The sequence below is a fragment of the Aquila chrysaetos genome, chromosome 5 (genome assembly GCF_900496995.4).
Source record: "Aquila chrysaetos chrysaetos chromosome 5, bAquChr1.4, whole genome shotgun sequence".
Taxonomy (NCBI): Eukaryota; Metazoa; Chordata; class Aves; order Accipitriformes; family Accipitridae; genus Aquila; species Aquila chrysaetos.
The window spans coordinates 72731911-72756942 of record NC_044008.1 but is presented as its reverse complement, the minus strand read 5'-3'; the positions used below and the strand labels follow the sequence as shown (position 1 = coordinate 72756942).

The 25032-nt window shown below is 44.6% G+C and overlaps 1 protein-coding gene across 2 annotated transcripts in view; it reads left to right on the top strand.

Moving 5' to 3' along the window:
- The first annotated feature begins 252 nt into the window (after nt 1-252).
- The window catches only part of CACNG4 (calcium voltage-gated channel auxiliary subunit gamma 4), a 54329-nt gene continuing 29549 nt past the window's right edge, over nt 253-25032 (top strand). Inside the window, exons 1-2 of one of the 2 annotated variants that reach the window (XM_041123766.1) lie at nt 253-262; nt 10405-10599. In XM_041123766.1, the coding sequence (XP_040979700.1) occupies nt 10446-10599 (154 nt within the window). In that variant the 5' untranslated portion in view covers nt 253-262; nt 10405-10445. Of the gene's footprint in view, nt 263-10275; nt 10600-25032 lie in introns of those variants that run through there. The other variant, XM_030014456.1, reaches the window with a different exon arrangement.

The following is a 25032-nucleotide window of genomic DNA, read 5'->3' as shown; positions in this document are numbered from 1 at the left end:
TGTCTTGCGGGGGGGGGGGAACCTGAAAAAATGGAATATTAAATATATTTTTTTGGCTATCTCAGCTGCTGGAATTACAACAGTGAAAATTACTCCAAGCTTTTAGCAACTGAGTAGAATCCACTTCACCTTTCTTTCCTCTCCAACCTCGTTTCTTCTCCAGCCCTGGGTTGGGATGGTGGGAACAATTGCTGGCTGTGCAACAAAAGTGGCGCGGGGAAATACACCCTGCAGGCTACAAGCCCAGAGAAGGGGGTGCGGGGTGTGCAGCCTGGACCTGGCTGTTCTCTTAGTCGCGGCAAGGCAGATTTCTATATAATAACTGAGCTGGGTTTGCTTAGATGTTTAGTAATGAAAACCTTCTGGGTTTAGCCTCCTGCCCATCCGAAGAGGGAGGGAGCCCCTGTGGTCCCCATACCATGTGGCCGGCACCGGGATCCTCTTGCAGGATGGCAAAAGCCTGGCATCCCCAGCCCTCTGTGTGCACGGTATTTTCGTCTTATTTTAAAATATCATTTGGGGAGGATGGTGTTGGACCACTTGCTCTACCCCATTACCGAAACCCACGAGGTCTATATGATATTTGCTCCGTTTAAGACCCTCTAATCAGGTGGGCATTACCTAGCGCTCTCCGGCATCTCGCGGCACCGTGGCTGCCAGCCGGGAAACCTCACGCCCTCTCCCACCTCCACGAGGCTGCGAGCGTGCAAAGAACTGTAAATAAAACAGTATGGTTTGTCTAAACAAGAAGAAAATCCCCAACATATAATTAGTTTATTGCAAATGGGAATGGCTTCTGGCACTTTCTTTCGCCAGGCTGCAGTCTGGGGTGTGTGTGGGTGTCTCGCATCAGCCGATACTCATTAAATAATCCTTTCCGCCCATGCTGCCCCGTTTGGTTTGTCTGCCTCGATGATGTTCCATGAGGGACTGATTTTGGAGATTGAAAAGCTTCTGCATCTTCTCATTACCCCTGCAATGTCCCCTCTGAGAGGGGATTTGAATTTCTGGTCCCTCACATGTAATCTTCGGTGTGCCATATTCACCACTTCTATTTATTTTCCATTTTAATGCTTGTAAGACTGGAATGGTCCTTTTTATAGAGGCATTACAGTTATGGGTAAAAAGTCAACATCTGCCAGCTTTTTCAGTAGAGATGCTGTGGGGTTTTTTTTTTTTCCTTGCTACCTAGAAACCGTTGTATTAATAGACATCTTAGTGGAATGCTTTCCTGTAAAAAATGTAAAAAGACAAAAACATTTTTGCTAGAATCATTCCCTAATAATGCAAAAAAAAGGGACCTGAGGTGGGATAGGGTGGGGAAGGACCAGACATTCATATTTTGGATTTCCAAGTTCCACGTAAGAACACGTACAAATTTCAAGAAAAGTAGGCACTTTAATGCAAAAAAAAAAAAAAAAAAAAAAAAAAAACCACCCAAAAAAAACCCCAAAAACCACCACTAAATCTCAGTTGAAAGCATGGTTTTCTTTCAAAAAAAAAAAAAAAAATTTCCACAGGACAAATTTAATGAGCCTAATCATGAAGTTTGACAGTAGATGTTGACCTTGTAATGGGTCTCTGCTATGTGAAAAGAGGTTATTTACAACCAGAAAAGCTGTTGTTATTCTTCATTCTACTAAGTAAATTGTAGTAGAATTACTCACATGATACCATTGTTGTGTGGAGCTCAATGGAAAGTTAATTCCTTTCAGGTTTTTGAAACCTTATCCTCATTCTTTAACAGTTTCCTCATGGAGAGATAAAAAAAAAAAAAAATCTAGTTGCATCAACGTACGTGTGATGAACCTAAAACAGTATCTAGAGATTTATCTATTGAATTTCCTAGCCCTATATTTACCGGATACAGCACAAAATAACACATTACTTATTTGTTAATTGAATTGAATAATTTTTCAACTGAGTCTCATGAGAGGAAAATTTTTTCTCCATTAGCAGAGCTAAAAGCACATGGAAAACCTATAGGTGTGTTCCAGCCCTTCTTTGCATAGATCACTCAGAAAATAGTGTCTTTTTAATAGTAGTGGCAGTAACCATCTAATAACCTGAATTAGGAAGGCTCTAGCAATTGGCAAGCGTTCTCTTTTTCTCCGTGTTAAATATTTTGGCAAGGCTTTTCACAACTCTGGCTGCTGCAATTTCTCGTCTTTCTTTTTTCAGAAAAAAAAGTTTCCGTTTTTCTTTTGAACTGATGAGACTTGCGCTCTCTTGGGCAAAACCTCCTGTCTCCTGGCCGCTCTTCGACAGCCCTTGAGAGCGGCGTTGGGCCAGCGCAGCACCGACCCGGTACCGTGAGCTTTGGTGGGTACAGCCTGGCGTTGACCCTGCACGTACCCGGGAAGGGAAAACCGAAACAGGAGCTCGGGGGCTGCAAGCCCGTGATTTTGCCCACTCCACCATGGGGATGGGTCTCTGCTGCTCCTCTGGTAACTCTTAGCTACTCTCGCACTTCCCAAACTGATGACAAGTCGTCAGCCCCTGGGGTAAGGGCAGCGTTTGGCACAGCCTCGGCACACCCCATCCATCACGGCGGGGATGCTGGTGGCACCGGTGATGCCACCTTGGCATGAGAACCACTGAAGGACTGCAAAGTCCCGCCAGACTGTCCAGAATTTTGCTAATCTCTTGCATATTCTTCTAATCATCCTTCTGAGAAGAGTTTCTTGGTGGGTGAAAAGAGAAGGTTGTGTTGGCTTGTGATCTTATTCTTTCAAGGTGTTTCTGACTTCTTTTTTGACAATTTCAAGTATGGGGGGGGGGGGGTTCTTTTGCATTGCTTTTGATTTGCAATAGATTGGCTGCTCTAGCAAAAGCCCTCCTACAAAATTTTCTGCATTTACAGTTTACTGCTAAATGCCTATTGTAGCGCTATTTGCCCCCCAAAAATCCACACCACCATGGGAGAAGCATTTAAACATAACCCGCAGATGTTACCGGCTAGACGTACTTAATCACTGTGTTGAGTGTAGAAACTTCGGCTTAAAGAGTACCAAGTTCAAACAATTTTATACATGGCATTAATAGGATGTAAAGCATTATGGGTCCTACCAGCTTTTCCTCCAGAGCTTTCTGTTACATTGGCATCACCGTTGGGACTCTGTGGAAAAAGAAAGGGAGGAGAGGAAACCCTTGGGACCTTACACTGATTAAAGATACTATCTTTGTCCCAAGGAGTTTATGGTTCAGCCATGGAGTAGGTGTTTGCTGAATAAGTAAGCGTGCTGTGACCTGGCCTTGAGCAGACAGGCAGCATTTGAGGTGTGAAGAGAGATAAAAATCAATAAATAGACCACTTACCATTTACTCAGCCCAAACAAAATACTTCATCGAGACGCTGGTGTAGCTTTAAAAAGTCATAGCACAAATTACGGTTCCACTGCAATGTGTATGGCAGGGTTTTATGGCATTCTCCTGGCCATATTTACAGCTCATGTAAAACACTATGTCAGGGTGTTTTGTTATTATCGCTACTGCTTTTCTTCCTCTCCTTCTCACTGATGCTATCGCATAATAGCCTGTGGAAAGGGGTTCCTGCCACTCCATGTACAGTTGCTAAATGAGCAAGAGGTGCACGGACTCTTCTGGCATTTATTCCACCTCAATCAGCTCGTGAATCGGGAGTGGGTTTAAAGTTCTGCTCTTCTTCTTGGCAAAACTCGCCCTTGGGTTCCCCTGTTTCTCACCTGCCATCTCCCCTCGCTTGCTGGTCTTTCTATCTGAGAAACTAATTGCATTCAATGGGGAGAAGAGCAATGAAATGAGAAATCCTTGACAGAGACAGGCTTAAAACCTCTCAGTTTAGATAATCTCAGTCCAGTGGAGATAGGAGTCTCACAGCAAAGCTTTGATTATATCAAATATCCATCTCCCAAGCCTGAGTCTATGGAAAAATTGCTCTTCAGACCCATAAGTGCTACAAACATCTGATCAAGAGCATGTTTTTGGTAACTTGTGCTCAGCACCAGAGACTGCAGTCCTAGCTATCGCAGCAGGCTGATCTAAAAGGATTTCCTGGTCTCTTCTGTAGGAAAAAAAAAAAAGAACTGGAGCACCGGGAAGATCAGATAAGCCTCATTCTTCTGGATGCTTGTTCGATCACTGACCTCTCAGAAGTAACGGCTAGCTTTAATTTTACCTTCCAATTTCCTTTCTTAGTAGACTGAGTGTTCATAAAACTTTTTCAAGGGAGCTGCTGGGGTGTGCTCCTGGAAGACCATCTCTCTGGTGAATAATCGGCTGAAATTCTAATGAGAAAATCCTTTCACTGGGCAACAGCCTTCCTACTCAAATGCTGCATTATCAGCTCAAAATTATTCAGGCAGATCTGAGGAATTTACTTTAGGCAGCTTAGGAGATAAATTCAGTGCAGCAAGTTATTGTGATTGATTTAAGTATTTAAGACTTACCTTAAAAACCTGTTTCACTCAATCCGCCTCCTAACACATTCCCATTGAAGCCCTTCTTTTCAGGTTAAAATGCAATCTGAGTGCAGCAAGCAATTTCCCTCTCACTGGCCAGGGGTAATTCTCCTCCATCCTCTGGGTTGCGCGGGTGATGCAGTGTTTCAGAGGCAATAACCTCCCCGATAGATTGCTTCATTTTACACTTCATGTGACTTCAGCGAGCTTCGCCGTGCCTCTCTGCTTATGGCACCTTCTCCCTTAGGTCTGAGAAGGAACATTTGTTTGAAAGAGGATTTATAATTTTTTTTTTTTTTTTTAAAAAGGACATTAAAGAGACTAATGTAGCTTTGTTTGTGGAGCGATTAGGAACTGGTGCTCCGGAGTCCTGGCAGTGATCAGCAGGATGCGCACACAAACGCGTGGGCTTGGAGAGAGCCCTCAGAAGTGCAATCCATCACGGTGACATCTGACTCCCTGTTTCATCTTTTAGTCTGTCTGAAGTTCGTGTATGGTTGTGTGGGGTAGCTGCGTGTGTGTTTGTGTGTATAGCATAAATAGCCTGTTGCTGGGCTGTTTACAGGTGCATAATTCTTTCTTAAAACTGCCTGGTAATGGGTGGAATGAGAAAACCTCAAAGGCATTTTTATTCCCTTTCCCCGCCCCGCTCATAGTACCATATTCCCAAGGAGAATTTGGATTTCCTTCCCAAGAACTAACGCAGCTCATTCCGGTAGCGCCTTGTCTGGATGAACCCTCAGTCAGCACACCCATTTCTCCACCATCAAAAAGATAGTGAGTTTTTTCACTGCACTCCTAGCAGGTCTCTTGTGCTAGAAACTTCCCATAGTGTCTCATCAGGATACTCTCTAAATCCTTTGAAACGTGATGCAAAATCAAGGCTCTAGTCCTATTAACCCCTTGTTCTTTCTCCCGCTCCCTTTTACACTTTAAACTCATGAGTAACCCCCACTCACACTTTTAATTCATACTCCAAATAATCTTTCACGTGGCCTTTCCAGCTGCAATGAATTTCCCAGCTCTTAGGACATGGACAAGAGGTAGGACTTGAGAGATGAAATTGCATGACAGGTAACGGGCACAGTGAACTTTAGATCTGTGAGATGTGTGCAATATTAGTTCATTCTGTAGCTGAATGTGAACGCTATTGATATTTAATATCTTACCAGGAGGGATGAGTATTTGAAGGACAAGCATTCATAATTTGCTTTGACATTTGACATGATCAAGCAAGTAAAGGAATAATATTCCGTTTCTCCATTGTCAAAAAGATAATGAGTTTCATAACCATTGGTATTATGGGAAAAATACAGCCAATGTAGTGTAAAATGTGTGAGAGCTGCTATATATTCTTCTATAAATTGTGTATATCGCGTTCTTTTGATGGCCCTATTCAAACACAGCATGCCTACCTTTTTAATTTTCTGGTTTGCTGTGCAAGTCTCTAGCAAAAGAGACTTTTTTTTTAAATGAAAAAAGTTTTCTTCAAATTATTTATAGAAAGAGCACTGCTGTCATCGAGTCTGTCTCATCATATCATTCTTAGGTATCAATTTCTAGGCTCAGATGACAAACCATAGCAGCTACTTTTCCAATAGCAGCATCTGGCTTCCTGGCAAACTCGAAATGCAGTTATCTGGAAAGCTTCAGAGTTGTTTCTGAGCACATTTTATTTATTAGAAAGCAGTTGTGTTGCTTTGCTTCCCATGACTAAGCCAAAGAATATTTAATATATTAAAAGGAATAATAGAATCGAGGCCAAACTGTTGTCCCTCAAGTGGCAAGAGAATGACAATATTTTTCCTTTAAGATGACCGTTTCTTCAGCTCTGAAGGACAACCTGAAACTATTCGTGCTGACCTCAGATGATCCTTTATAGGAGTAAAAGAGAAATTCAGCCTTATAACTCCTCGAACAAAATTCAACTTCACCTTTTTCTAGACTCAGCTCTCCGAAATGTGATGGTGACTCCTCTGCCCACCTTCCCTTGCTGGAGGAAGCAGACCCTCCACACAGAGTGGGGTCCTCGGAGGTGAAAGACGCTATGTCCTTGCAATATACGACGAATGGTAATAGAAGGAACAGGTGAGGTACTGTACCAGCCCTCAGAAGAAGTGAATTCAGCCTTTGTTTTGCCACGGAATTTACGAGCTTGGCAAGTCATTTGGATCCAGCTCGGCAAAGGTCTCCTGATGTAGTTTGGTAGGTATCAAGCTAATCTGTAAGAGTTGATCCAAGGTATATGAAAATATAGTTCAATGAACTACTTTAATATTACTCCTTCTTAAACATAGCTGTGATGTAACTGATACCTTCTGCCACGTCCCGTACTCTTGCAAGGTTCTTTGGTCGGGCTGGAGATCTTTGCACTTGTGAAGCTCTGCTGCTGATGTGGTGAGTGGAATCGAATCCCACCACTGCCCTGTGTATAAAAGGACGTTATCTGACACCGTACAAAATGTATGAAACATTTCTTCAGTTCTTCATACATAGCATAATCTGAAGGAAATTATTAAGGATTATTTTTTCCTAGTATCAGCATTGAATTAGATAGGGAAGATATCAAGACCCACAGGAGATGACAACAGTCAATTATATAGATGTCCTTATAGCTTTAGGACATTCCTAGATGCTAAAATTCATTCTCACATGCATAGAGCTAAAAGCTGAGAAAGGACAAGGGAGGATGAAATATCTGTTCCAGGCTTTGATGACGGTTAGACTGTATCTACGTCAAAGGCTCTTTTTAATTGAAGTGATTATTTTCATTCTGAGAAGGAGCTCTCTTGAGTTTTTCTTGAGCAATTTCCAAAAGTTTCTTTTAGTGAAATTCTAGTGTTATTTTTCTAGATGATAGATTTAAAAAAAAAAAAAAGAAAGCCTAATCTATTAAAGTCAATGTGTTTGACACTTAGCAGCAGAAGCAGTAATGTTAAATGGTGACATCTTGCAGTTTTCTTCTGATACCAGTGGTGCCTCTGGGGCAGGATTTTATTAGTGACAGCTCTCACTGAATTCAGTTAAAGCCAAAGTTTCATCTCCAAAGTAACTGTTACTCAGTTCAGAAATGAAATGATCAGGCACGGGACTTCATTTGAAGCTTTGAACAGCAACATCAAGGAATCAAAACAATTCTGTTTCAAGCTTCTGCTTCTCCGGTGTAAAAAATATTTCTGGGTTTGGACACTCGCCCTTGCACGGTGTCGTCTGGGGCGGGGGGCTAAATTACAGGCAGAAGCTGTGGGGCTTTCTCTTCTCATTGCCGTGAGCTTCTGTCTCGGGTCTGAGCTTGGAACAATTGGGTCTTAATTCTGATTGAGGACAGAGGATGCTACTGCAGTGCAAAACACCCTGCCAAGGCTGCTTTACTGCTACATTCAATGGCAGTATTATAAGGCTGTATCATAAGCAAAGTCTGCAAATCAAAGGTTACGCGATGGGCAACCTTTACTACATACAGTGGGTCAGATAGCTTTCGCGTTTAAGAAGAGACTACATGCCTTTTTGCTATTGAAGAGCGTAAGCACTTTTGCCTTCCTTCCGCCACAAATGGAGATTATTCAATGGTTGGATTTAATGAATTCAAAATCCTTAGAAAATCACTAGAGCCAGACATCAATGTAAAATACTCCACCAGCTTTCAGTAGTGGAATATAATATTAGCTCTCCCACAATCTACTTCATGCATTTCAAAAGAATAGAGAACATTTTTAAACTAAAGAAGATAGCTTGGGCAGAAAATGATTGTCTGCCTTGGATGCTTCTCTGTAACCCTTTAGGAGCCTGAGTTATTTCTCACAGGGCAGTAGAAACAGAAACAGACGTTTTCTTTGCAAAAATGCGGGGGGGAGGAAGAGGAGCAAGAGATTTTATTAATAAATTCTGTTAATGTACTGTTACCTTGCACAATCAAGAGGGCTACGTGGGAGGGTTGCCCCAGGGCTGGTGGCTCTGAGCCCATGGAAGACCCTGCAGTTGGGTGTCCCCTTTCTGCTGGCAGAGGCTGCTGAGAACCCACCAGACCAACCGCCATTCATCCCATTTCTTGTTGCACGTCTGGACTGGGAGCACTTGAGGAGGATAATTCTCTGCCGAGTGGGAGCCCTGCCCCAGTTACGGCCCACCCAGCCCTTCCGCCGCTCCTCACCATGGAGAGCCAGCCATGAGCAGCTCTCTTAGGCAATACAGTAATACAAATAAATAATATTAATTAAGGCTCAATAGGTTTAAAAAGCTATGGAAATAGCTTCTCTCCTGCTGTTTCAGTATCTCATTTTCCCACTCTGTCCAAACCCCCAAAGCCCAGAGGTACAAACATATATTTTAAATGAGAAGTTTGTTGAACCTCATTAAACTTAAATGCTCGATCCAGTTTTGCTGAACGAGGCTTGGCTTTGCTTTTGAGTTTACCTGGCTTCATTCTTCCATCCCTAATGGAGACAGCCATTTAGAAGGTGATTTTGCAAAGGCACTGATAGACCTACAAACTACCGCTGAAAAGAAAAGCATAATTTACATGCTTAAACCCAGTATCTAACTTTGGAGCTCTTCTATGCTCATAGGCTTCACGTCTGAGCAATTTGCCGAGGTCTCTGTGAAATAAAGACCAGCTTTTAATTTGTATTTGCTTTTTGCTTTCCCAGTTTTTATGAAAAGGACGAGCAGCTGAAAAGCATCTCTGCGTTGGTATGCTGAGCAGTGGAGTCACACAAGCACCTGCAGCCATCCACGCACTGCTCGGGAAGAGCGCTGTATTTCTCGAGGTTTGTAGCTCTTGTCCTCCCACTCCCTAATTCATATACATAAAACTGGTGTGCTGCCACGTTCCCTCCACACAAATGCATTAGCTGATCAGGAAGGCTTCCCATTCATCTGGCTTGTCACTTGGATGAGGTGGAGGCAGGACCCACTTGTCAACTCGCGGTGATGAGAGTCAGGGGTGGAAGGCAGGATAACACGATAAAAAACGGTGTAGATATTTCTCCCCTTGGTTTTCCAAAGGAAAATATTTTCGGGTGCTGGATTCTCTCCATCCCCTTCCAAACAGGAGAAAACCAGCAACCCAAATACTTGCCTACAACCTCCTTGCGTAACTGATCGCAGAGGGAGGCTGCAGGAGGAAACCATGGCTAAACCCCCGCCTTTGCGGTAGCTCCCCGACGATGCGGGCACCCTCCTTGGGACCGCCACGCTTTGTCCCCACGTATTTGGCACCATTTCTGCCGTGATTTCCAGGGCGGCACAAGGGCGGTGTGCGTGACCCACCCGAGCGCGAGCAGCGAAAGGTGACGGAGCTTTGCACCCATCGGGCGGCCAACACCTTCCCGAGCTCCAGATGGATTTGGACCGGGCTTTTTTCCACGTGCGAGCTCCAGGGCCGGACTCCCACCCCCCTCACCCCTTCACCCACCCCCCGGCCAAGTGGCCACCCAGACGTGCCCCACGGCTCCCCCCCCCCCCCCCCCCCGGCAGAGCCCACCCACAGCCCACGAACAAAGCGATGCTCCAGCCCCACCGGGGGGTGGGGGGGGGGACACGACTGCGGACCGGGGGGGTTTCACCCGGAGGAGCGGCAGCACCACATCGGGGGGCCTATGTCTGTGTGTGTGTGTGTGTGTCCCCCTCCCGCCCCATCGCGGACGGGGGGGGGGGGGGGTCCGCGGCCGGCCAGCCCCTCCCTCCCCGGTGCGGCGGGGGCGCGGCTGGCGGCGGAGCCCGGCCCCGCGGCGGCGGCGAGCGGCTCCCCCCCCCTCCAACACACACACACACCCACCCCCCCCCCCGCCCCTTCCCCGTTCCCGCCGCCGTCTCCGTGTCCGTCCCCCCCCCCCCCCACCCGCCCCGTGACTCGGCTCCCTCCCGCGGGCGGGCGGCGGCGGCTGCCGGGCGGTGTCGTGCGGCCCCCCGCGCCCGTTGCGGGGACTATGAAGCACCATGGTGTGGTGTGACCGTGGCGTCCAAATGCTTCTGACTACGGTAGGCGCTTTCGCCGCCTTCAGCCTCATGGCCATCGCCATCGGCACCGACTACTGGCTTTACTCCAGCGCTCACATCTGCAACGGGACCAACATCACGGCGGACGAAGCGCAGGGGCCGCCGCGGAAGGCGAGGGGCGATCTCACGCATTCGGGGCTTTGGAGGATTTGCTGCCTCGAAGGTACCGGGAAAGGGGGGGGGGGGGGGGGGGAACACGCCGAGAAGCGGAGGGGGAAGCAACTTCCCCGGGGTCTGGGGGGGGGGGGGGGGGACACCGGCTGCGCTCCCGGAGCCACCGGGTAGAGCCCCAGGCGGAACCGGAGCCGCTGCCTCGGACACGGCCGAGGAGGAGGATGGCGTTACCGTGGCAACCGGCATCTCCGAGATTGCCATGGGAACAGGGCGGTGGGATGCGGAGCTCGGCCCGGGGGAGCTTTGCCCAACGGGGTGACCTCGCTCCGTGGACGTCCCCCCCCCGCCCTTTTCCCCCAGGGCTTCAGGGTTTTGGGGAGGGGGGGGGGGGTGTCCTGGCGGGGTTCGGGGCTTTTTTGGGGTGCATTTGAGCGCTGCAGGCTTGGGGGCTGGGGACACCCCCCCCCTCTCCCCGGGGCTTTGGCCTCAGGGGCTTTGGGGCTCAGCCACAGCTCTGGGGCAGGACGGTGGAAACCCAAGTTCCTCCCCGTCTACCCTCAGACAGAGACACCGGGAACCCGGTTGAAGGTGGCGTTGCCAGCGTTCAAGCGCTTCAGCGTGGACTCGGGGTTACTTAATACAGCCCAAGGGTCAGGCTGAATAGTATTAGCTGATCAAAAGATACATGTTTTAGTGGCTGAGATGGGTAGCAGGACACCCCGCTCCCCGCAGAGGCCAAACATGTGGCTCCTTCTCTGAAAATGGAGTTGTAGAGAAGGCGCGGCGGGTAACTGCCGGGACAAAGAAGCACATGGGTGTTTAGAGGATTTGGCACGGCAGATTGGAAAGCCCAGATGGGAAACAACATCTGTCAGCCGAGCGCGCGGAGCTCCGACCGTGGGAAACCGGCACGTCCCCAGGAAAGGGCCCCACGCCGCGGGCAGGCGCTGGCAGCGGGGGCCGGGGGCTGCGGTGGCTCTGAGCCCCCTCACCTGCTGGGTCCGTTCCCTCCGCACGAACAGCTAAGAGAGCCTCCGTGATGGTGGATGAAAGGGAGAGCGGAGAGGGAAGCCGTTGACTTTTGCCGAGCTGCTTTGTGGCTCATGGCGGGGTGGGGGTACGCTGGAGTCTTTCTTCCCACAGTAATGCACTTGGCATATCGGCTGCTGTGCACCTAATTCCATCAGCACAACTTAGCACACACGAACTTTACAAACCTGGTTTCCTGGTTTATTCTAACTGACAGACAGCTCAGCCCAGTCGAGCCCAGCTATAGTTCAGAGCCCAGCAGCTGTATTCGGAGGTTTTTTCCTCCCCAGAAAAGGCTGTAGCATGGTAGAAGCACCTCATCCTCACGTCTGTTCTCACCTTCTCCTTTTGCTAACAATTTGAGGCTACAGTGTAACATCATTTTTCTCTTAAAATACCAGATTTGCTACCGAGCAATAGTATGCATACGTAGAATAGCTGTAGGACAAGAAAATGTTTTTAGACAATAAAGAGAGTAAGAATTACCGAAATGTGAAGCTTTACGGGTAATAATAATGCTTGGCTTTATGACTCCTAAAGGAAATCTAACTCTCGGTATGGGCTTTTATGACACCTGGCAAATGAGGGCTTGCATCTGAGAGCTCCTGAGTTTGCTTGAGAGAGGCTGAGCATCTCCCACTTGAACCGAATCTTGTGATCTCCACCGAGCTTGTTCTAGTGTCTTCAGTTTCCGTTCTCCGTGGAAAATAAGTTTGTTTGCATCTTGCGGGAGTTGCTGAGCTTGATCTGCTAGACTGGGCCTGTCGTCTCTGGGAGAAATCCCTGAGTTTCCCAAAGTCAGGATTTCGGTATGGTCTTCCAGGAATCTCATTCATAGAAATGAAGTGCAGCTTTGACTGAAACTGGTGCAATTTTTGCCTTGATTTCAACTGGGCTTAAGTCAGAACTTATTTAAAAAAAAAAAAAAAGTCGTCAGTGAAGTCATGAGAAATGGGCAGCATCGCAAACAGTGCCCGGTAATGCTGGCTGATCTCCGGTCTCATTGCATCACTGGGGCAGCACCTTCCTGAGCACATTTTATTTGCGAGGCTATCTGTGGGAAAATTGCACCCAGCACTTGCGTGCAAGTGAACCTTGAGTCCTCATCAATTTAGGAGACGAAAAAGCATTTCATGGGACCCACCTATCCAACGGCAATTGAGCTGTTCTGCTCAAAATTCAAATGCTCGTAATCAAATTACAAAGTTAGAAATTTTAAAGTTGTCAAATATGTGCTAAGAATGGACAATTTGAGAAAGCTGTCATCTGTTCACAGATATGAGGAACAGAGACTACATTCTCTCCTACATTTTCAGTATGTTCTGTCTTTGTAAGATAAAATCTATAGAGACGTTAAAATATTCATGTTTTAAACCATATCATGGGACTTTGATTTCGACATGGAAAGGTTCCTTTGTTTCATAAAATAATAAAACCGTTTCTAGAAGCTGATTTAAAGCAACACCCCCTTGATTGTTTCAGAGCATCACTCCTTTGGAGTGGATGGGTCTTTTAGTAAAATCAACATAACAGTTGCAACTCTGAGGAGACACACAGCAAGAAAATAATTTCAGTTCTAGATTTTTGTACATGATTAAATAGTCTGGCTTCAAACCTATTTTTAAACCTCTTTTCGTGTTTTGGAGTAATACTTACAAAAACCTACTTGATTTATTTTAATGGTCTTAAGCACCATTTCACTCTTACCTCAAAAAGACAAATCTAAGACACAAATGTGCAAAAGCTGAAAATACCTTAAATGGCCTCTCAAATTGCTTTTGACATGAATAAAGCATTTCACGGAGTAAATTTCAGGTCAATTGAAATTTTCCATTAAAATGTTTCTCAACTAGATCCATAAAGCACCCTGTATGCTGGATTTTGAACAATCACCTGTTCAGTGTCCCCAATTCCAAGATTTCAAACAAAATTGTTGAAACAGAATGGAAAAGGATAGCCTTCTAATCAAATTATTAGGTGTTCCTCAATGTTTTCCTGTTTTTCTTCTTTAAGACAACATTTTACAACAAATTAGCTTTGTAATGATAACGGGAGTGATACAGTTTAGGGATCCAGCATATTATCTTTATTTGGAGCTGCAGTTGTCTTGGGGATGAAATCATGTTTCAGTACTAGGAGTCGATACTACTATGGAGCTTAGTCACTCAAGAAGTAGCATTAATGATACATCAGTCAAACTCCTGCCTGTATAACCCCAATTTTGTTCTTTTAGCGTGTTTGTCAAAGGTGGAGGTAGGAGGCTCATTGAGTGGATTTTAAATAATAGCAGTATTTCTGCGTGGATTTTTAAAACTTATATCCAAGGTAATTGCCTTGGGTAGGAAACTGTTTAAAATAATTCTTGGTATGAATGTGCGTGTAGCAGAAGTGGATGCGATTCGGCTGAGCCTCTGCAGTAAAATGGCCCAGGGGCTCCCTGGCAAAGCTGGTTTTTGGTTTTCTGGGGCCACGGCATCTACAATAACTGCAGTTTTGTCAGCTAAAGGTAAACTGTCACTGGAGTAAGAAGTTTCTGATGAAGCCCCTGTGCAGCCATCCACACCTGAGATCTGCACCCCAACCCACAAATTAATAATAAGAGCAAACCAGCCCCATGCCAAGTGGCTGCTCTTATGTCCCGTGTCCACACTCGAGCTATGGTAGTTGTCACAAGCTCTGGGTGTCTGTCAAGATGGTGCAGAGCAGAGTCTTGCAAACACAGCAAATGCTGTCTGTCTTATGAATAATCATTTCGTGGTCAAGCCAACCTGAGACAGAGAGATTAAACCACCATCATTTTCCAGCAGCCCCCATTCCTGTGGTAAATGTGCAGCACAACTGTGTAAACCTTGCACAGTTTTATTCTCAGGGAGGATCTGCTATTAAAATATTTGCCTAGGAAGAAAAAAAAAAAGGATTTTAAAAACACCACTTTATCCACTGAAACTGCTTATCTTGGTGAACAATCGTGCTGAAGTTAATAGGACAGCTCACAATAGAGAGCTCTGCAGGCTCTGTGACATCAAGATATGAAATCAAGTAATGTACTTGTAATTTAAATTTATTCAAGAGTATTTTATTAAACACTTCAGCATATGAATCTCTTAGAACCCATTGTGTCTACTGCTTTTAGTATTCCCTGTTTGCCATTTACTTTTCAAGTGGTGCAATTGGTTATTTAGTTCACGTGGAACCACGCGTCCTTCTTGACTGGGTGGTTGGAACATTTATAACTGGGAGGAAGGATCGAGTAAATCATTTATGACTTGAAAACTTGCACAAACGCACATTTGCACAATTATTTGCGAGTCTTCTGGCCTGGATGAATGCACACAAACATGGGAGCTGCAGCACGCGCATGCGCTGCTTCCATGGATACTCTTGAAAAACAAAATAAAAATGCTTATACAAATGTTTGAGGCAAGCAAATAAAGGAAGGCTGCTATCCATCAACACTGCAAATTCACAGCTCATCCAAAAAGAATGAATATTCTTTAGTATTCTCAAAGCAAAGCTGTGAAGTCCTAGCACCACCACTGTTTGTAATAAACTAAATACAATGCAGACTTTCTATTCAAATGCTATTACCAAAGTTTTATTTGTCAAAGAGCAAATGTTGTATCACTTTAATATCAGACATGACCTGCCTTGGAGGTTATATCCACAGGCATGTTAAGAGATGGCTGGTCTTCTCGTCTTTACAGACATGTGAGCCTATATTCCCACTGTGAAAGAAAGTAGCTGCAAATGGAGAATACACAAATGGGTGTCTCTGCCCTGAAAAGCTTATTCAGTGTATGCTGTAGCCTGCTTCTAGGACAATTTATACACAGTTTGTACATGCATTATAGGTCCCGAAGAGTGAACTTTCATCCATGAATATTTCAAAACAAATGTAAACACGTTAGAGAAGGACTTTTCTGAGATTCACCCCATGTTTTCATCCTTTCTTTCCATACATCCTACTCATACCATCTCCGTTTCCTTGGTAAAACACGTGCTGTTGAAAAAGTGCCTGTGCTGCACTCATTGCTTTTAAAAGCAGTTCTTAGAGCTCCAACGTCGTTTTTGCAACAGTGTTTGAAGCAGTGCAGTTTTGCCAGCAATTGATGGAGTGATTTTTGACAGCCTTTTAATGTTAATTTTTTTCAAAAGCATTCCATTTGCTAGAGAGAGTTTCTGAATTTGGAACAATCTTTAGGGATGCAGAGTTTAATCTCTTTGAAATATTGTCCATAGTATAGCATATTTTAAAGTACTGAGAAATTTTGTGCAGGAGGAACTGTCACCAGAAGATGGGTTAAGGCATTATCTATTCTCTTCCCAAATAAAAGAAGCACAGATCTCCTAAATGCACCTCTTCGAACATTTGTAACAGAGGGTCTCAAATGACCGTATTGATGTAACAAAACATCCATTCTTCCTGAGACGCTCTATGAAACAGGGATCTGAAGCTAATTGACTGAATATATGTCGCTTTAATGAATTAATTTGCTTTCTTGAACTCAATCTACTATATAGCCAGTAGGGAGCTATCAGGCTACAGGAAGGTTTTGGTTTTTTCTCCGTGGCTCTCAGCATGTCAGATATCCCAATGCAAAACTTAGAACCCAAAGACTTTCTGTGCATTAGCGATACTCCCCGAAGGCTGTAAACCAATGAAAGCACATTTGTAGTCCAGCTGTAAAGCTTCTTCATCTGTGCAAGATGTAGTGTGGATAATATTAATCTTACTAGGTTTCAGAAATGTTTTGTGAAGAGTCAAGGAGACATTGGGCTATACAAATAGGATACCTGTGGCTGTGTTGCGCTATAGTTACTTTTCTGTTCTGCTTATAATTATACTGCACATTGTAGGTGGTTGATAGATGGCATTTGTGGTAGTATCTGTCAGAGCCATAGTAAGCCATTTTGGGGTTCGTGGGGAGACCTCTGCAGTGTAATGTAATGTAGTCTTCGGGCTTCTTCCACCAGCCGGTACCTTTAACTGATGTGCAACCTTTCAGGCCAGGTTGGATGGGGCTTTGAGCAACCTGGTCTAGCGGAAGGTGTCCCTGCCCACGGCAGCGGGGTTGGAACTAGATGATCTTTAAGGTCCCTTCCAACCCAAACCGTTCTATGATTCTCTGATTCTGCCATGGGCTTTTATTACTCTTTTACCTATTGGCAGGAACTTGTAGCTGTTGCACCTCATCAGGGCTTGCCCTGCCTTCTGGCCCCTCTACTAACCATCACTGGTGTAAACTGGCAAAACAGGGAAATATGACAATGTATTTTTTTGTTCCTGTACGATTTCAAGACAGTAATTATTTCTTCGGTCTCTCCTGTCCCATTCGCTGGGTGACTCTGCGTTACTTCTGCCCAGGTCGTGCTGTCCAACCTGTAGCTTTGGTCAGAGTCTTGCCAGCCGCAAAACACATGAACCTTCTTAAAAAGCTGGGGAAAAAGGGGAGTATATCTGATATCTCCATTCTGTAGCCTTGTGTATCTTTACAGAAAGAGAGAAAAAAAGAAAAAATATTGGGAGGGGAGGCTAGTGCTTTCATCTCATTTTTAATTCTTTTGAGGAGGTAGGAGTACGTAGGTACTGAGTGCAATTTGAAGTCTGTTATTAATACCTCTCAGCACCCAGATATTTACTTGGTGTCTGTGTGGTTTGTGTGTCAGAGCTGAGCAGTGATTTCTGTATCGCCAAACGGGAAATGGAGAGGGAGGAGGAGGATGGACGGGCTTGTGGGTCTGGGCTTCGCTAGGTTTCCTGCCTGATTTGCGGCCAGTTACTTTATCTTTCTGCCCCTGACTAGGAGGGATAACTGTGCTTCCTTCCCACCCACTTTCCTCTCATACTAACAATAAAAGGGAAAAGAAGATGCGGAGAAACTGGGACATGGCGATAGGGCTGCCCAGCTCAGAGAAAGTGCGTGAACACTACTTTAACTGGGTTTGAAGCATTTTGCTTGCAACTTATGTTTTATACATGCAGTATTTTGTGTTTAAGCATGTCTTCCTTGAGGGACAGGATTACGTCTGATTCTCCACCTACGTAAATTTAACTGCTTTCTAGGAAGGCGGTGGAATTATGCCAATATGAAGCCAATATAAGAGAAGGGATCATAGATCTGTCCCTTCAATTGGACCTTTTCCTGCTGGTCCTTCTTTACTGAGCCAAGACTCATCTTGGGAAATAAATCTTATGATGGAACTGAAAAACTGGTCCTGCTTCCAAACATTACTTTGTGCTTATCTTCATTTTAGATTTCTGTTTACTGGTATTTATTATGTCGCAGACTTATGGTTCAGCATCCAAATTCTTACCAACAGATGGCAAGGCAGGATGCACAGGAGTAGTAAAATAAACAGGATAAATGCACAACTGCCCATATGTCTGAGAGGCTGATACACATTTATGACTTCAGAACAAAAGGATGTTTTCAGTAGACAGCTCCAGTGCTGTGCAGGGCTTCTCGCTGTTTTCTGCCTTGTCCTGAAGTCTCTCACTTCTTCAGCGTATTTTGATCAGTTAAATTACAATATATTTCATCCTCTCTCTTCTATTCCCAGATAGTTGTTTCCTTTGGTTATTTGTCTCCACTCCCAAAGTACATCAGTTCATTTTACCTTCAAAATTTTGCGGTGGAAGGTAGTTCTTTCCTGGGCTTTGGCTCATGTTTTTTCTTTCGGAGTGGTTGTTTTGGCTATTTTGAGGGGCACACAGAGGTGCTGGGGACCACAGCAATATTTGAGACGGTGACTTTCGCTATATAGGGATTTATTATAATATTAATGGTAAGTGGCCTCTCTAATATCTCAAAATAGCAAGCCTCAGGGCGAGCTGCCTGCAGGATGGATAGCCCAGCCTAGGCAGACTTTAGCTAGATTTCCCTTCAAATCTGGGGGCATTTTTGCCAGTTGTTGCATGTGTGTGTCAAACGCAGTGAAAGCATTGAAGCAGTTCTTGATTTAGCCTGGCAGATAGTCCAGCCCCTCTTTCTCCTCCTTCTTGTGGCATCCTGTTGTCTTAACATCTTTGTTCTCTTGCTCTTTTTGCCTTTCCTTGCTGAAATGTTATAACTTTCCTTCTGCTAAAAAGGTACCTTCTAAATTAGCTTTTCAATGACGGTGCGAGAGTCTTTCTTTAGGAAACTGGTAGATACTGCCCCAGGTAGAAATTTAGGATTTTTAATTTCTCTTCTTAACTCTCGAGCATCCCTGTGCCATCCTGCCAATGAAAAATGTATCATCATGTACTTGTCAAAGGTATGAAGTTTGGGATCTCTTTTCTCTACCTGTTTTACTTTGTTTCCCATGTGTTTATCCAGGCTCCTGCTTACTTTACAAACAGCACTGCAAGTTCTTCTTCAATAGAACTGAGTCATTTTTTGTCAAATGTTGTATGTGAAGGAACGCCAGATTGTAAACATGCGGTCATGATATTGAGAGACAGATGAAGGAAGAGCGCATTATGGAATTACAGTATTTCCTGTGCAGATTGCCAGGCCCTGACGATACAAATTAACCTCTTTTATTGTTCTTTTTCAAGCATTCCACCTTTTAATTGCTGTTTTGGAATTGTGCCACTTAGTTACGCCCTTTGAATCCTTCCCACTTAGGCAGTCCTGTTAGCTTGATAATGCCAACTATTTCAAAGATATTCAGAAGCAACAAGCATCCCCTGTTCGAGTGGGAGAGGTACCCAGTTCAGTGAGGAATTACCACCCTTGTTTAGCTGCCAGGATTTTTTTCAGATTTAGTTAATAACCATTTTTAAGTCACTGCCAATTCTCTACTGGAGGTTTTAGATCAGTTTTCTCCCATTTATTCATTTTAAATAATGCAATTTTGTGTAGAATATGGATGACTGAATATTTTCTCCTGTCCAAATATATAGCATTCAATAATGTTAGGATTGTTATTGTGTCTTACTTGCATCCCAGAGGCACAGTTTATCTATTGTTGCTGCAAGGCATTAAAAAGGAACCATGACATGTTGCAATTATGACTTGAAATAGGATCTTGCCAGAGGTACGTTGCCTAAATATAATCAAATCTAAAATACAACTTATTGCCTATACCTATCTTAAAGCTGTGCCTACCTATCTCATGGCTCACTGAGTATCAGTGACGGCTATTAGCGAGACACTGGATAATTTTGTTGTAAGAATTGCCATGCTGTTGGGTTTTTTTTAAAGCTCAGCCCCCAGCATTCAGCTGCCCACAAGCAAATGAAATAAGAAACTCTTAACGCTGGAAGACCTTGTGACTATTTAGACTGAGTTTTCAAAGGTAGCTATATATGAAAGTTAGTAATATTCCTTTGTATGTGACTCACTAATGGCAATAGTGGGCTTTAATCATCTTTGTCCAGTGGATCTTCTGAACTCAGGAAACATAAGCAATGCTCCTTTACATACTTGCATACATTTCAATGCAAAATTGGCTAGAGTTGGTTTCTTTGTTTGTTTTTAGCAGGCTGATGAAACAGCAAGTTGCATTATGTCGCATCACATTTTTATCCACATGGATCACGAACAGGGTCGAAGCCTGAACTCTGAACTCTGTTACTTGAGCCAGTGGAGTAAATAGCCCAAAACGGATTGTCATCCTCCAGATATGCCTCTGCTGATGGTGGGTAGGTTCTTTGTTGGCAGTTGTGAACCACCAAAACTTCAGGAACAAGGTTTCTGGTGCAGATTGCAGGGGGGAGAGCCCCAGACTCTTCATCTATTTCCTCCCAAATTTAACATCCCCTGGTCCCGCTCTGCCACCTGACGTACACCCAGCTGACAGCGGTTTATTCCGTGTAATTCAAGCTCGGCAGCAATATTAACGATTTCAATTGGGTTTTATTAGGGCAATTACCGGAAAACATCAGTACCAAGCAGAGCTATTCTAGACACGATAAAATATCAATTAATAAATCAGGGAGCTAAGTAACAGTTTGGAAATAGCTTCTTAAAACTAGAGTTGCTAACCCCAAGCAGTTGGGTGCTTATCTTTATCCTCCTGCCGGCAGGCAACAGAGCATCAGTTATTTGCCATTACAGCAATTTTGGGTTCACCAGCGTTCTCTTTGCAGACAGACCAACCTCTTCCAGACAGACCGGTAGGACGCAGACGGCCCCAGTCCAAAAGCCCCTCTTACATTTATGCATGCACTGAACCCAAGCCAATAAACCTGGCAAGAGGCTGAGTTTCTTGGCTCAGGCTTCGCGCTGCTTGGATCTGCCCACGCTGCGTTTGGATCAGAGCTGGTCCACGTCCCCCCAGCTCTGCCCACTGCGAAAACACATTTTTGTCTGTCGACAAAAGATGCTCCGAGATGATGAGTAGTCTTTTCAAAGACCGTAGCTTATGAACTGTAACCGTATTTCCAGTGAAGCTTTGCCTTCGAAGCTTACATTGCATTGGGAGTCAGTTTTTTCAATTTCATTTTTTAAGTTACGTAGGTGTTTCCAAAAATATTTATCCAAGACTATGCCACTATCTGCTAATCATGAGATTAAACACCCCGTGGTTCTCCTCAACAGAGTGAAGGTTTGCTTCAGAGGTCTGTAAGCGTTTCTCCTTTGCCCTGCACGTTTCGCTGTACTCTTGTCCTTACCTTTAGCGGTGGCAAATGCAGATGGATTTGGAGATGCTTTGGGATCCTTAAAGACGCAAGACCTGAAATAAAACACGTAGTATTTAGGAATAATGCTAGGGCTGTATTCACAGTATCACTATATTCATAATCACTAATTATAGCTGTTCGAACAATTCATTTGCAATGTCCCACTATGGTAGTACTTATTAAAATAGAATCCTCTTTATAGTTTGGCAGCAAATTAAGAAAGAAGGAAAATAGCTATCCCATTCCATCCGATGTGTTTGAAAGAGGTTTACCCTCATAACTTGCTTTCTAGGGATATTCCCCTTGTTTTTACTTGGACTCCTGGTCTGATTTTCAACGACTGACTTTGTGTCTCTTGGTAGCCAATTCCCAGTGACCTTTTTCCTCATTTTTTTTTTAATTTCTGTACATAAACGGCAGCGTTCTAGCTGGAGACAGCCTTTGGGCACAGCAGCAAAACCCCATAGAGAAGGAAAAACAGGCCAGATATTTTCCACCTGAATTCTAAGTCTTACCCAGGGCTTTGGCCACGCAAAGAGCCAACACGCTCGACTCTGCAGGATCAGGGGAGCGCTCACACGCAGAAGCTGGACGAAGGGCAAGTGGTTCAGGATCAGGGCCAGAGCCGGGCAGCCAGGACCTCGCCGTTGGCATCTCCAGGCGTCAGAGCTGGGTGCAGCTACTCCCACAGGTTTTCCCTTTTTCTGGCGTGACTGCTCTGCCCCGGGAGGGCTGAGCAAGTGGTTGCAGCTGGCCAGAATATGGGTACACAGTTCCTAATGCTGATTTCATAGCATTAATGTGCACCTGTTTTGGTGGCCAACTGGCACCGCGTTCAGCCTAAAATGTCTGTGTAAGCCCCGTATTAGAAGAGGCATAAGAATTAGCACGTATCAAACATGTCATTAGACACGTGCCTGGTAGACATAATGTAGGATAATGAATATGATCACAAGAATAAATTAATAACTGAAAATATTTCTTGTACGTATGCACACTTAAAACAGGATAAGAACTAAGTGACACTTGTGTCACCAGTTTATAATTAAAATGCAGTGCTTGAATGAAAATGTAAGCTTCAATTAGCCAGCACGACCCTGCTTCCGGCTTTACTTCCCACTGAAAAGCAACGATAACAAGCTCACATTTATTATCAGAGTTTTTCCTGGAGCTGTGCACTGAAACATGCTCACATCTGAGCCCTTTCACTGAAGACATTTTTTCGCTTCAGCAGTTTGGCATGCCATACAAAGGCTCTCTGATTTTTAGTGATGTTCACCTCCTCTTACATAAAAATGTTTTCTGTGCATATTATTTGGTTTTAGTTAAAGTCCAGGTGCACGGGTTACTGAAGAACCAAAAGGATGGCTCATCACATAGCACAATGGGTAATTATTGCTGAGCTTCACTGTATTGCACAGACAAATCCTTTCTTGGAGCTCAGCATTGTAGCTGTGAGAGAGAGAAAATACCTACGATCCAGCCCAAAGTCCTACAAGGGTAAGAATAGATCCTCTGGTACATGCTTTGCCCATTTAATTTTTAACTATCTCAAGGGACAGAGCTTCACAATTTTGTTTAGAGACACTATTTTGCATTTTAATTTCACCAGTGGGAAGTTAATACATCTATAAATTATGAGGTCTCATGTGTTCCCGTTTTCATCCCAGGAGTCTCGCTAGTTCTGCTTTTCGTAAAATGGTTAAATAATTCTCTGGGTTTGGCCCCCATTTAAGCCAAGATTTATCTTGATTTATGCATGATCCAGACAAAGTTTGGTGCTGCGTTGCCTCGGAATTGAGCTTGTGCTTTCTGGAAGACAGGGCAGGGTCCTTGGCTAGGCAGCCGAGCTCCCTGTGTAGGCAGGCAGGAAGAAAACCCAGCCTGGAAATGCCTTGAAAGAGCCATTCTGGAAATGTGTGTGCTGGGTGGGGACCTGCCCGTGTCAACTTGCAGCGGGGTTAATGCTCCGCTACATCTTGGCTCCTGCCCATCTATGCAATTTGGGTACCTGGCTCGGCGCTCCACGCAAGGGGCAATGCCATCCACCTGAGATCCGGATCCTTGAGGTGCCTCTCAAGAGCTGCTGACAGCGATGGTGCCTTTCCCAGACACTAATCTTGCCAATGCCAGAAAAAATAGGAACCTTTTAGTCTAGGACTTATTCAGCCTGAAGCGGTCTGTCATGAGGACATGCAGTAGGTGCTCAGCTAGAGATTTTTGCACCCTTCAAATTGGTCTACGTGTGGACAAGGCTACAGGAATAAGAGTCCAAAATCAGGCGGCTAGGGAATGCCCTTCTCAACCAGGGCTTAGGACAGCTGGTGAAAGGGATACAAACCCTAACCAGCCCCAAAATGTCAACATAGAGCAGTTGAGCCTCTGAAAGTCTAATTAAGGAATCTGTCCTCTCTGACGGAGATGGGACCAAATGTCCACATGGATATCTTTTGCAATGCCCCCTCCAATATTTTAAGCAATTTCTACAGGCAGAATTCTTGAAACGTAGGAGTGGATGTCAAGCCAGGATATCTCAACTCGGAATAGATATATGCTCTTAGCTTTGGGTCAGGCAGTGATGTGTGGTGTGGTTACAGCCCCCAGGGACTCTTCAAGTTGTAAAAACTACAAACCTTCTGGTTTTTCACTGGTGCTATTCACGTGGGACAGAGTGACCTCTCCAGAAAGCCTTTCCAACAGCAGCAGCAATCTCTCTCAACAGCGTTTAATAACTACCCATGGAGAAAATTACACTCTATTTAAAAGGCCAGAAAAATCATCTTCAGTTTAACTCTGCTGACTTTGGTAGAATTACACCAAAAATGAGTTTTGTCTGATATCCTTTCCCATACTAATGTTCAGTAGCTGGGCTGAAGAAGCCTTTCGAAGGCAGATTAAACAAGTCCAAATGGTGAAATATTCTTTTAATTTTCCTTCGCACACGTTATTTTAGGTGTAGCTTGGAACGCTGCCCTTACTAGAGGCATCCCTTTAAATATTTATACAGCATCAGTATGTAGCCACCTTCATACGTTTTTAATGATATGTTCCTTTTTAAATTAACCATTGGGTAACCCTGTTCTATAGCGTTCCATATTTTGGACTGCCTTTACGCTACCCTTGGATTTTTATTTATTTATTTCGCTGTGGAACAATGAAGATGTCAAGGCAAGGCCCAGGGGCACCGTGGAAATCAAATTCTTGGAGCACCGCTGCTGTTGCCATGGTGGACACGCACTCAATAGCACACTGTGCTGCTCTGCAAGCCAAGGGGATTAAAACCCCGGCTCCGCTGCTGGGCCATGTCAGTTCACCGCTGTTACAATGGAAGCTCTTCGTTTCCATAATTGTAGTTCCCAGGATCAGGGGGAAAAAAAATATTGAAGCAAATCCGAGCAAAGAGGGCAGGGCACTGTGAAGGGCCAGGAAAGGATATCTACTTTCTGAGGTTCTCCCTGGGAACCACAGTTGTGTCTGGCAGGTTTCTGGCTTTTCCAGAGGCTTTTCTCTTTCGCCTTCTCATTTTGTGTTAGTTAGTAAGATGCTACGGTACGCTGAGGTGAATAGGACAAAGCCTGACGCTGTCAACTGAGTCAAAGTTCTTTACTATTTCCTCAGCCCTGATTCAGGCTGATGAGTAAAAGGGTTGGCACAAGTCATGGGTTTTTATAACGGTGGGATTTATGAGTCTTGTTTAATTATACCACATTATCATCGCAAAATGATTTCTGCAGAAGCTGCTCATGGCTTGTTTCCATTCTGGTTTCCCTCTCTCCAAAGGGGACCGTAGGAGATGGCTGCACCATGAGATCACGGCCGCATAACCAAAAGCTTAGCGAAGCC